The 11,591-nt window shown below is 39.7% G+C and overlaps 1 protein-coding gene across 1 annotated transcript; it reads left to right on the top strand.

Moving 5' to 3' along the window:
• The first annotated feature begins 7,502 nt into the window (after nt 1-7,502).
• Nucleotides 7,503-10,282, top strand: Rae1 (ribonucleic acid export 1). Its single transcript, XM_011148101.3, has 8 exons — nt 7,503-7,649; nt 7,741-8,060; nt 8,222-8,395; nt 8,596-8,667; nt 8,737-9,018; nt 9,268-9,462; nt 9,549-9,648; nt 9,901-10,282. The coding sequence occupies exons 2-7, from the start codon at nt 7,803-7,805 to the stop codon at nt 9,633-9,635; spliced, it is 1,068 nt and encodes a 355-aa protein (XP_011146403.1). The 5' UTR covers nt 7,503-7,649; nt 7,741-7,802; the 3' UTR covers nt 9,636-9,648; nt 9,901-10,282.
• Nucleotides 10,283-11,591: the final 1,309 nt, after the last annotated feature.

The following is an 11,591-nucleotide window of genomic DNA, read 5'->3' as shown; positions in this document are numbered from 1 at the left end:
CTACTGGGAGTAGAGAGTCGTCCATGTAGTCCAAAATGTAGGGTTTTGAAAGGGCTTTAATTTGGTACCTGTCCGAAGCCTGTATCTCTAACCGTTTAGGAGATATCGAAGGTTAAAGTTTTCCAACCTTTCTCCGTCGATATCCAGCCTTCATCCGTCGATATCTCCGCTTCTACTGGGAGTAGAGGTCGTCCATGTAGTCCAAAATGTAGGGTTTTGAAAGGGCTTTAATTTGGTACCTGTCCGAAGCCTGTATCTCTAACCGTTTAGGAGATATCGAAGGTTAAAGTTTTCCAACCTTTCTCCGTCGATATCTCCGCTTCTACTGGGAGTAGAGAGTCGTCCATGTAGTCCAAAATGTAGGGTTTTGAAAGGGCTTTAATTTGGTACCTGTCCGAAGCCTGTATCTCTAACCGTTTAGGAGATATCGAAGGTTAAAGTTTTCCAACCTTTCTCCGTCGATATCCAGCCTTCATCCGTCGATATCTCCGCTTCTACTGGGAGTAGAGAGTCGTCCATGTAGTCCAAAATGTAGGGTTTTGAAAGGGCTTTAATTTGGTACCTGTCCGAAGCCTGTATCTCTAACCGTTTAGGAGATATCGAAGGTTAAAGTTTTCCAACCTTTCTCCGTCGATATCCCCTCCGATATCTCCGCTTCTACTGGGAGTAGAGAGTCGTCCATGTAGTCCAAAATGTAGGGTTTTGAAAGGGCTTTAATTTGGTACCTGTCCGAAGCCTGTATCTCTAACCGTTTAGGAGATATCGAAGGTTAAAGTTTTCCAACCTTTCTCCGTCGATATCCAGCCTTCATCCGTCGATATCTCCGCTTCTACTGGGAGTAGAGAGTCGTCCATGTAGTCCAAAATGTAGGGTTTTGAAAGGGCTTTAATTTGGTACCTGTCCGAAGCCTGTATCTCTAACCGTTTAGGAGATATCGAAGGTTAAAGTTTTCCAACCTTTTCTCCGTCGATATCTCCGCTTCTACTGGGAGTAGAGAGTCGTCCATGTAGTCCAAAATGTAGGGTTTTGAAAGGGCTTTAATTTGGTACCTGTCCGAAGCCTGTATCTCTAACCGTTTAGGAGATATCGAAGGTTAAAGTTTTCCAACCTTTCTCCTCGATATCCAGCTTCATCCGTCGATATCTCCGCTTCTACTGGGAGTAGAGAGTCGTCCATGTAGTCCAAAATGTAGGGTTTTGAAAGGGCTTTAATTTGGTACCTGTCCGAAGCCTGTATCTCTAACCGTTTAGGAGATATCGAAGGTTAAAGTTTTCCAACCTTTCTCCGTCGATATCCACCTTCATCCGTCGATATCTCCGCTTCTACTGGGAGTAGAGAGTCGTCCATGTAGTCCAAAATGTAGGGTTTTGAAAGGGCTTTAATTTGGTACCTGTCCGAAGCCTGTATCTCTAACCGTTTAGGAGATATCGAAGGTTAAAGTTTTCCAACCTTTCTCCGTCGATATCTCCGCTTCTACTGGGAGTAGAGAGTCGTCCATGTAGTCCAAAATGTAGGGTTTTGAAAGGGCTTTAATTTGGTACCTGTCCGAAGCCTGTATCTCTAACCGTTTAGGAGATATCGAAGGTTAAAGTTTTCCAACCTTTCTCCGTCGATATCCAGCCTTCATCCGTCGATATCTCCGCTTCTACTGGGAGTAGAGAGTCGTCCATGTAGTCCAAAATGTAGGGTTTTGAAAGGGCTTTAATTTGGTACCTGTCCGAAGCCTGTATCTCTAACCGTTTAGGAGATATCGAAGGTTAAAGTTTTCCAACCTTTCTCCGTCGATATCCAGCTTCATCCGTCGATATCTCCGCTTCTACTGGGAGTAGAGAGTCGTCCATGTAGTCCAAAATGTAGGGTTTTGAAAGGGCTTTAATTTGGTACCTGTCCGAAGCCTGTATCTCTAACCGTTTAGGAGATATCGAAGGTTAAAGTTTTCCAACCTTTCTCCGTCGATATCCAGCCTTCATCCGTCGATATCTCCGCTTCTACTGGGAGTAGAGAGTCGTCCATGTAGTCCAAAATGTAGGGTTTTGAAAGGGCTTTAATTTGGTACCTGTCCGAAGCCTGTATCTCTAACCGTTTAGGAGATATCGAAGGTTAAAGTTTTCCAACCTTTCTCCGTACGATATCTCCGCTTCTACTGGGAGTAGAGAGTCGTCCATGTAGTCCAAAATGTAGGGTTTTGAAAGGGCTTTAATTTGGTACCTGTCCGAAGCCTGTATCTCTAACCGTTTAGGAGATATCGAAGGTTAAAGTTTTCCAACCTTTCTCCGTCATATCCCTTCATCCGTCGATATCTCCGCTTCTACTGGGAGTAGAGAGTCGTCCATGTAGTCCAAAATGTAGGGTTTTGAAAGGGCTTTAATTTGGTACCTGTCCGAAGCCTGTATCTCTAACCGTTTAGGAGATATCGAAGGTTAAAGTTTTCCAACCTTTCTCCGTCGATATCCAGCCTTCATCCGTCGATATCTCCGCTTCTACTGGGAGTAGAGAGTCGTCCATGTAGTCCAAAATGTAGGGTTTTGAAAGGGCTTTAATTTGGTACCTGTCCGAAGCCTGTATCTCTAACCGTTTAGGAGATATCGAAGGTTAAAGTTTTCCAACCTTTCTCCGTCGATATCCAGCCTTCATCCGTCGATATCTCCGCTTCTACTGGGAGTAGAGAGTCGTCCATGTAGTCCAAAATGTAGGGTTTTGAAAGGGCTTTAATTTGGTACCTGTCCGAAGCCTGTATCTCTAACCGTTTAGGAGATATCGAAGGTTAAAGTTTTCCAACCTTTCTCCGTCGATATCTCCGCTTCTACTGGGAGTAGAGAGTCGTCATGTAGTCCAAAATGTAGGGTTTTGAAAGGGCTTTAATTTGGTACCTGTCCGAAGCCTGTATCTCTAACCGTTTAGGAGATATCGAAGGTTAAAGTTTTCTAACCTTTCTCCGTCGATATCCAGCCTTCATCCGTCGATATCTCCGCTTCTATTGGGAGTAGAGGGTCGTCATTGTAGTCCAAAATGTAGGGTTTTGAAAGGGCTTTAATTTGGTACCTGTCCGAAGCCTGTATCTCTAACCGTTTAGGAGATATCGAAGGTTAAAGTTTTCTAACCTTTCTCCGTCGATATCCAGCCTTCATTCGTCGATATCTCCGCTTCTATTGGGAGTAGAGGGTCGTCATTGTAGTCCAAAATGTAGGGTTTTGAAAGGGCTTTAATTTGGTACCTGTCCGAAGCCTGTATCTCTAACCGTTTAGGAGATATCGAAGTTTAAAGTTTTCCAAGCTTTCTCCGTCGATATCTCCGCTTCTACTGGGAGTAGAGAGTCGTCACTTACGGCAAAATGTAGGGTTTTGAAAGGACTTTAATTTGGTGCCAGAACCAGGCCTGTATCTCTAACCGTTTAGGAGATATCGAAGTTAAAGTTTTCCAAGCTTTCTCCGTCGATATCTCCGCTTCTACTTGGAGTAGAGAGTCGTCACTTACGGCAAAATGTAGGGTTTTGAGAGGACTTTAATTTGGTGCCAGAACCAGGCCTGTATCTCTAACCGTTTAGGAGATATCGAAGGTTAAAGTTTTCCAAGCTTTCTCCGTCGATATCTCCGCTTCTACTGGGAGTAGAGAGTCGTCACTTACGCCAAAATGTAGGGTTTTGAGAGGACTTTAATTTGGTTCCAGAACCAGGCCTGTATCTCTAACCGTTTAGGAGATATCGAAGTTTAAAGTTTTCCAGCATTTCTCCGTCGATATCCAGCCTTCCTCCGTCGATATCTCCGCTTCTACTGGGAGTATAGAGTCGTCCATGTAGTCCAAAATGTAGGGTTTTGAAAGGACTTTAATTTGGTACCAGAGCCAGGCCTGTATCTCTAACTGTTTAGGAGATATCGAAGATTAAAGTTTTCCAACCTTTCTCCGTTGATATCTCCGCTTCTACTGGGAGTAGAGAGTCGCCATTTACAGGAAAATGTAGGGTTTTGAGAGGACTTTATCTTGGTGCCAGAAACAGGCCTGTATCTCTAACCGTGTAAGAGATATTGAAGGTTAAAGTTTTTCAACCTTTCTCCGTTGATATCTCCGCTTCTTCTGGGAGTTGAGAGTCGTAATTTACGGGAAAATGTAGGGTTTTGAGAGGACTATATTTTGGTGCAAGAAACAGGCCTGTATCTCTAGCCGTTTAGGAGATATCGAAGGGTAAAATTTTTCAATCTTTCTCCGTTGATATCTCCGCTTCTGCTGCGAGTTGAGAGTCGTAATTTACGGGAAAATGTAGCGTTTTGACAGGACTATATTTTGATGCAAGATACAGGCCTGTATCTCTAGCCGTTTAGGAGAAATGGAAAGTTAAAATTTTCCAACTTTTCACCGTTGATATCTCCTCTTCTACTGGGTGTTGAGAATCGTCATTTACGGGAACATGTAGGGTTTTGAGAGGACTATATTTTTGTGCAGGAAACAGGCCTGTGTCTCTAGCCGTTTAGGAGATATCGAAGGTTAAAGTTTTCCATCTTGTACCTTTGATATCTCCGCTTCTACTTGGAATTGAGAGTGGAAATTTATGGTTAGATTATGGTTGGTATAGGACCACATTGTGGCAAGAGCGCGAGAATTCGTGATCCACGTCCATGGACCGTTATTCGTCTCTGCCTGGATCAATGTCTTTTGTATACAACAACGCAATAAATAGATGGACAGACAGAGATTGACGAGAGTAATTGCAAATTCATAAAGTGATGATTACTAGTCGGATGATGACGGATTGTGAATGCCGAGCGCGGAATTCCGACTTCTTATTCCCGGGAAATTCGTCAAACGTACGCTCTCGTTATTGGAGACCTCCCGCGTAATAAATGATTCCACATACCTGGAAACGTGACGTATCGCTGTCGGCGTTCTGCTTCTCGACTGCTGAAGTCCTCCGGATTTCACTCGCTCACGCTTCTAATGCTGACACTCGCGATTCGACCGTGCAGTTAATGAATGAGATGCCGACGCGATGCCGATTGAGTATCTCGAGGACCGACGAGATATATTTCTTTTAATTACACGAGACGGAAGTGACGAGAGCGTCGCGCTCTCACGGCTGCTGCTGTTGGAATGAGGTCGAATACATGAGGTGCGCGAGTATTGTAATACGAAGGGCAAAAAGTGTCGTCGCTCGCTAGCCGATCAACACAATCGGCGGGATGCAAACATTGCGGGCCTCGGCGGCGGTTGAAGCAAGAGAGACTTGCCTTTGAGCGTCTCTTGTTTTCTCGAAGGTTTCGGAACGACGAGGGGAATTCGAGGAGGCCTTTCAACTGTATGCGACATTGATGCACTCTATTTATTGATTACTGAAAATAAAGAATATTACTCTGTCGAAGCATCGGACATTTGTTAGCTTTATGTTAATTAAAGAGGAATGTATACGATTAGAAAATGTGTTAGCAACTAATTGTACAGAGTGTAAGTTGTTGTGACGCCGTTTTCAGAGAATAATTAAAGGTCATAATAGCGTTAAAGAATGGAATTTCATCCTATGCGAATTTAGTCACGCTCTTATTAAATGTTAGTCCTGTGTAAAATATCGTATTTAAAAGTATTGTTTCGCATTCATGAGATTTGGTCGTGAATTCTGCTTTGCGGGAATCTCAGATTAGATCGCGGGCCAATACTTTTCAATGCGACGGGGAATAAAACGTGAAAATCTTGTATGCCTCTGAATCCAAAAACAATTAGGAGAAGTGAATACTTTTCAATACGTACGAAACTCGTACGAAAGTCCACATTTGAAAATGAAACGATTGCGATTGAATACAAAGCATATGTGAAATGAATTGAATCCTTTTTAATGCGAAGCATTCACCACTGCCATCTCGCATTTAGCGCGGTGAAATTTAATGAGAATACTTTTTAGTCCCTTTCTTCGGATCAGAAAGCAGAATTCAGATGTCAATATTCAAAATGTCAATACTTTTTAATATGTTTCAGTTCGACATTTTATACAGGAAGATTTTCCGCTGCGGACAATAACTCTTCTATTTTTCATCTAATATTCAATGATGATAAATAACATTTAATTATATTCGTTTGGCTTTTTTTTTTATTTCGGAAATAAAAATATATATATATACCAGGGTGAGATTTCACCCATGACAACATCAACGTGATTTTCTTTGATGCTTCTTTTAAAAGTTCAAATATTTCGTCGACTCGCGGGATATTTATAATCGGAGTCTCGTCGCGTTAATTAACAGTGTTCCTCCGAGCGGATCGAATGCTCACCGACGGCCACTGTTAGTGCCACGAGCGAATATCCGAAGCGGACGGGATAATGAATTGAGAAACAGGACGAAGGGAACAGGACACGGGCAACGATACATCATGCGTCTCCAGACGTGTCAAATCGCTTATTATACAGGAGACTTTGATACGGCAACATGTATTCGAAGATTTAATATTTAATCGTTATTATACGTTATTAAACGTACTTTTATTTTTCCTGCTCCTCCCCCCTCCCCCCCGTTCTTTTTAGACCTTCAGACATACTCTGACAGAGAAATAGCCCAGAACTGTGATTGCAGCACGAACATAAACCGTCTGAAGGCTCGTCTACATTAGCTGTAAGAGTAAGGCTGTAAGGTTGCAAGGCACGAAATGAAATATTTTCATTCGCTGACAGCTTACGTTACAGCCTTACAGCCTTACTCTTACAGCTATTGTAGACGAGCCTTGAAGGCCATCACACGTAGAAAAATTTTAACCGTAACCGTAAGGTTGTAAGAAAACTGACCAATCACAGTCGATTATTATAATGTCATAAGAGAAAGGATCGACTGTGATTGGTCAGTTTTCTTACAACCTTACGGTTACGGTTAAAATTTTTCTACGTGTGATGGCTTTTAAAGGCTCGTCTACATTAGCTGTAAGAGTAAGGCTGTAAGGTTGCAAGACACGAAATGAAATATTTTCATTCACTGACAGCTTACGTTGCAGCCTTACAGCTTTACTCTTACAGCTATTGTAGACGAGCCTTAAGTCCATTGCACGTAAAAAAATTTTAGTCGTAACCGTAAGACCGTAAGCAAATTGACCAATCACAATCCAGCATCTCGAAATATACGAATTGTGATTGGTCAATTTGCTTACGGACTTACGGTTACGACTAAAGCTAAGACTCCATGCATGCGGTGAGCTCCGGCAAACGGCTGCGGTGACCAATCAGGAGACAGACGCATGCCGGAGCTTGCCGCAACTGGACTTGCGCCTCCCTCCTGATTGGTCATCGCAGCCGTTTGCCGGAGCTCACCGCATGCATGGAGTCTTAGCTTAAAACTTTTTTTTGTGCAATGGCCTTTAAAGTGGATGTAGCACGAACTCCATCACATGCAGTTTTACTACCGTGACCTGAAAGTAGATATAGCATCGTAGTTCCCCTCTCAAAATGGATGCAGATGGCGTCCTTTTCCAGTGCGGAAAGTCGGTGTCGCAGAAAATGCCGTGTTGGCCGCTCTCTGGTAATATATACTTTTTGGGATCAATTTTGTGACACAGTATACAAGTGAGTTAGCAGTCTAATTATACTATAGAAGTCTATGATTGATACACAGTTTTCTAGTATCTTAGAGTTTTACTGCGTTTATTTTCTGGCAAGCTTTACCGCGTTCTGTAAGCGTAACGAGGTGAGAAAAGATAAATAAACAATAATGTGTGCTTTATAAAAAAAAATCTTGCAAAAAACATTTCTTTATTAACGACTTTAATTTGTTACAGATTGTGAATACACGAGGAAGTAAATAAAGTCCAACTTAGTAGCCGAATCAAACCTAGTAATCATGTTTAATCAAAGCAGCACGTTACGGACAGGAACATCATCCACATCAAATCCTATGCAAGATTTTGAAGTTGTATCGCCCCCTGATGATTCAATTTCAAGTTTGGCCTTTAGTCCCCCATCGATTCAGCAGAATTTTTTGGTAGCTGGTTCTTGGGACTGCAATGTCCGTTGTTGGGAAGTCGAGCAGTCTGGCAAGACCGTACCAAAATCAATGCAAAGTATGGCAGCCCCAGTTTTAGATGTATGCTGGAGTGATGTGAGTATTTATTTAATTCTATTTTTGAGTATTATTTTAATTACTGTTCGTTATATAATCATGTATATAACCAATGATAACTAATATGAATATAGATATTCATGGAAAGATATATATTTATTTTATTAATACTATGATGTCAACTTGTGATAAATTATCAGGATGGCACAAAGGTATTCATGGTATCATGTGACAAAACAGCAAAGTGTTGGGATCTGGCTACAAATCAAAGTCTACAAGTAGCAGCACATGATGCGCCGATTAAAACATGTCACTGGATAAAAGCCAGCAATTATTCCTGTTTGATGACTGGTTCCTGGGACAAAACATTAAAAGTTGGCTTATTTATTAAATAATTTTACTATTAAACAAATAATTGTAAAGCTTTTTGAGGTATAAATTAAATAACAAAAAAATGACAAGAATTAACATATGTATATAGTAATAGTTTCATTTATTACTTTAATTGTTTATTCCTGTGATTAATTCATCACTCTAAAATTCAGCACTTATCTCTAATAATATAAATTTTCAGTTTTGGGATTTACGTAGTGCTAAACCAGCAATGGTTATTAACTTGCCTGAAAGATGCTACTGCGCTGATGTCGTATGTACACATGTATTCATGCACTAAGATATATTCTGAAACCAGTAAATTGATGACAAACTTTTATAGGATTATCCAATGGCTGTTGTGGGAACAGCTGGGCGTGGATTGACTGTCTACCAATTGGAAGGCAGTCCGCGAGAATACAAAACTGTTGAACTAAGTTTAAAATATCAGTACCGTTGTGTAGCAATTTTCAGGGATAAAAAGAAAGCTCCAACTGGTTTTGCGATCGGTAGCACAGAAGGACGTGTTGCAATCCACCATTTGAATCTTAGTTCAAAGGAAAATTTCACCTTTAAATGTCATCGAACAAATGGCACACCTAATGGATATCAAGATATCTATGCTGTAAATAAAATATGTGACTTTTTTTTTGATAACCCAGGTGAAACCCCTTATGGGTACCCAGAGGCCCGGGGGGGAACCTGTGGGTTATGCCGGACTCGCACTGGCTAAAACACTTGGGGAGTACCCTCTTTGAGGGGCGGCAGTGGCGGCTGTGCGAACTGCGTCGATACTCCATGCACTAAAACTATGTGACTATTAGGTTTCTATTCTAACTGTTATGACTTCATAATATATTGATTTTATCAACAGGTCAACGACATAGCATTTCACCCAGTACATGGAACTGTGGCTACCGTAGGAAGCGATGGTACTTTCGGTTTCTGGGACAAAGATGCACGTACTAAGTTGAAGTCATCAGAAACAATGGAACAACCTATCACACGTTGTTGCTTCAATCATAATGGACAGATATTTGCTTACGCTGTTTCTTATGATTGGTCTAAGGTATCAATATCGTTTAAAATAAAAATTAATATACAATAATTTATATAGATACAAATCAGTTGTTAATGAGATTTGTAAACATTTAGGGTCACGAATATTACAACCCCACGAAGAAGAATTCTATTTTCCTAAGACCATGTTATGATGAGTTAAAACCGAAAGCTTCGCCTTAAAGTTGGTAGAAGTGTAAGTTAAAATTTATTAATATATTTCATGCTATTTGATTTACGCGAGATTTTTCGCTAAAACCGCTTAATATTTTGACTATAAAAAAATATGAAATTTCCTAATATTAGTTAATAACAGATATTAATTAATTATGTTTAATGCTCGGTTAAAATACAGTGAAAACTTGCATGTATAATTTTGGAAAGTGTAATTAGCGTACAGAATATTTAATATTCTTTAACAAATTTTACAATTTTATATATTATATAGGACGTATATATGATAATTGCCAGCTTAAATGGAAAGTTATGTGATATTGGCATAGCACAGAAAGCATTAAATGGATATTCCGATTAGCAGTACATGGATTCTTCTGACAGAAATTCATGGGATTTTAACCGATGAAGAACACTGTTGATATTTTTTTCTTAATTGAGACTGTTAAAATATATAATGTATAATATGGTAGATATAGAAGTATGTAAAAAGATTGTCATGACTTTTTGTACGCATATTATGACAAACTGTCATAACTTATTATATGAAGAATGTTTCAGTGATTTTATATTTATTTTGTATACGTCGTAATTCATTTTTAATAATCTGATCAATACTATCAGATACAAGGGCAAAATATCTGGTTAACAAAATAAATTAATATTTTAATCAAAAGTCCTTCCTTTTCTCATAATAATATATGTATTTTTGTATATTAAACAAGATATTGCGTACAAGTACTTTGTATTCAATACCTCAATATTATTCCATGTATACAACCTTCCCCCTCTTCTCATGTATATATATATATATATATTTTTTTTATTAAAAATATAGTAAAATAAGCATATTTTGTATAATTCCAGATATGTGTATGTAAATTTAAAAAAAATTTGATAAATTATATTTCTAGTCTTGTTTCTATGTTTTACATTCATTTACTGATTCTTTTTTAAATTAATTTTTGAATTATACTGGTGACGAGGCTGGTGCATGAGCCCGCTGGGCCAAGTCGACGGGGCGAAGTGACAAAGCGACGGCTACGAGGACGCGGCCCTCGCGGCCGACGACAGCGACGATGTCGATTATAAAAGTGAAATGTATTACCATGTTAAGTATCTAAACCTTTTCGACTGGAACGCGTTGTAACCCGAGAGGCTGCGACGCTTCTTCAATCATCCATCTGAGCGCGCGCTCGTTCATCAGATTTCTGTTATTAATAACTCGATAATTATTGCGTAACTTGCAAAATGGGCTGGGACTTTTATGTTTGTTTTAAATCAATCTACCTTCACACTTCGGCTTGGCAGCTAATTACGGGGCACCCTGTACATTTAATTTAAATGTAATATTATGTTAATAATTAAAATATTTTATTGGGTGGTTGCGTATTTTTTCTTAACATTTTTTATATCTATGTAATACTGGTGTATGCATACGTTCGTTAAAATATAAATAATGTTTAATTTTATAATGATTATTAGTACCGCACGATGTTTAATTTGAACTTAATATGTTAATGTATTCGAAGATTTAATATTTAATACGTACTTTTATTTTTCCTGCTTCCTCCCCCACGCCCCGCTGTTTTTAAACCTAATGGCAAAGTCTGGCAACTGTGGTTGTAGCACGGATATAAACCGCCTGTGGCTGAAAGTGGATGTAGCATGGACTTCCACTACATGCAAATTTTATCACCGAGACCTGAAAGTAGATGTAGCATCGTAGTTCCCCTCTCAAAATTGATGCAGATGGCGTCTTTTCCCAGTGCGGAAAGTCGGTGTCGCAGAAAATGATGCCGTGTTGGCCGTTCTCAGGTTTCTCTCTGATTCCAACATAGTGAGTTCACCTTCGCAGGCAGTCGCTAACTCTCTGCTTTATTCTTTGCGTTTAGAGCACGTGTTCTGAAATTTATATTTTCAGAGTGTGGTAAGTAATAATTTAATTTACATATAAATATTACA

The sequence above is a fragment of the Harpegnathos saltator genome, unplaced genomic scaffold, assembly GCF_003227715.2.
Source record: "Harpegnathos saltator strain DR-91 unplaced genomic scaffold, Hsal_v8.6 scaffold84, whole genome shotgun sequence".
Lineage (NCBI taxonomy): Eukaryota > Metazoa > Arthropoda > Insecta > Hymenoptera > Formicidae > Harpegnathos > Harpegnathos saltator.
The sequence above is the reverse complement of the archived record's forward strand: the minus strand, read 5'-3'. Positions and strand labels throughout refer to the sequence as shown.

What these genes read in the sequence shown, in the direction of transcription:
- Rae1 (XM_011148101.3), top strand. Translation starts at nt 7,803, where the DNA reads ATGTTTAATCAAAGCAGCACGTTACGGACAGGAACATCATCCACATCA. An exon ending in GATGCTACTGCGCTGATGTC is followed by an intron (nt 8,668 to 8,736) that starts GTATGTACACAT and finishes AAACTTTTATAG; the next exon opens with GATTATCCAATGGCTGTTGT. An exon ending in TTTCTTATGATTGGTCTAAG is followed by an intron (nt 9,463 to 9,548) that starts GTATCAATATCG and finishes GTAAACATTTAG; the next exon opens with GGTCACGAATATTACAACCC.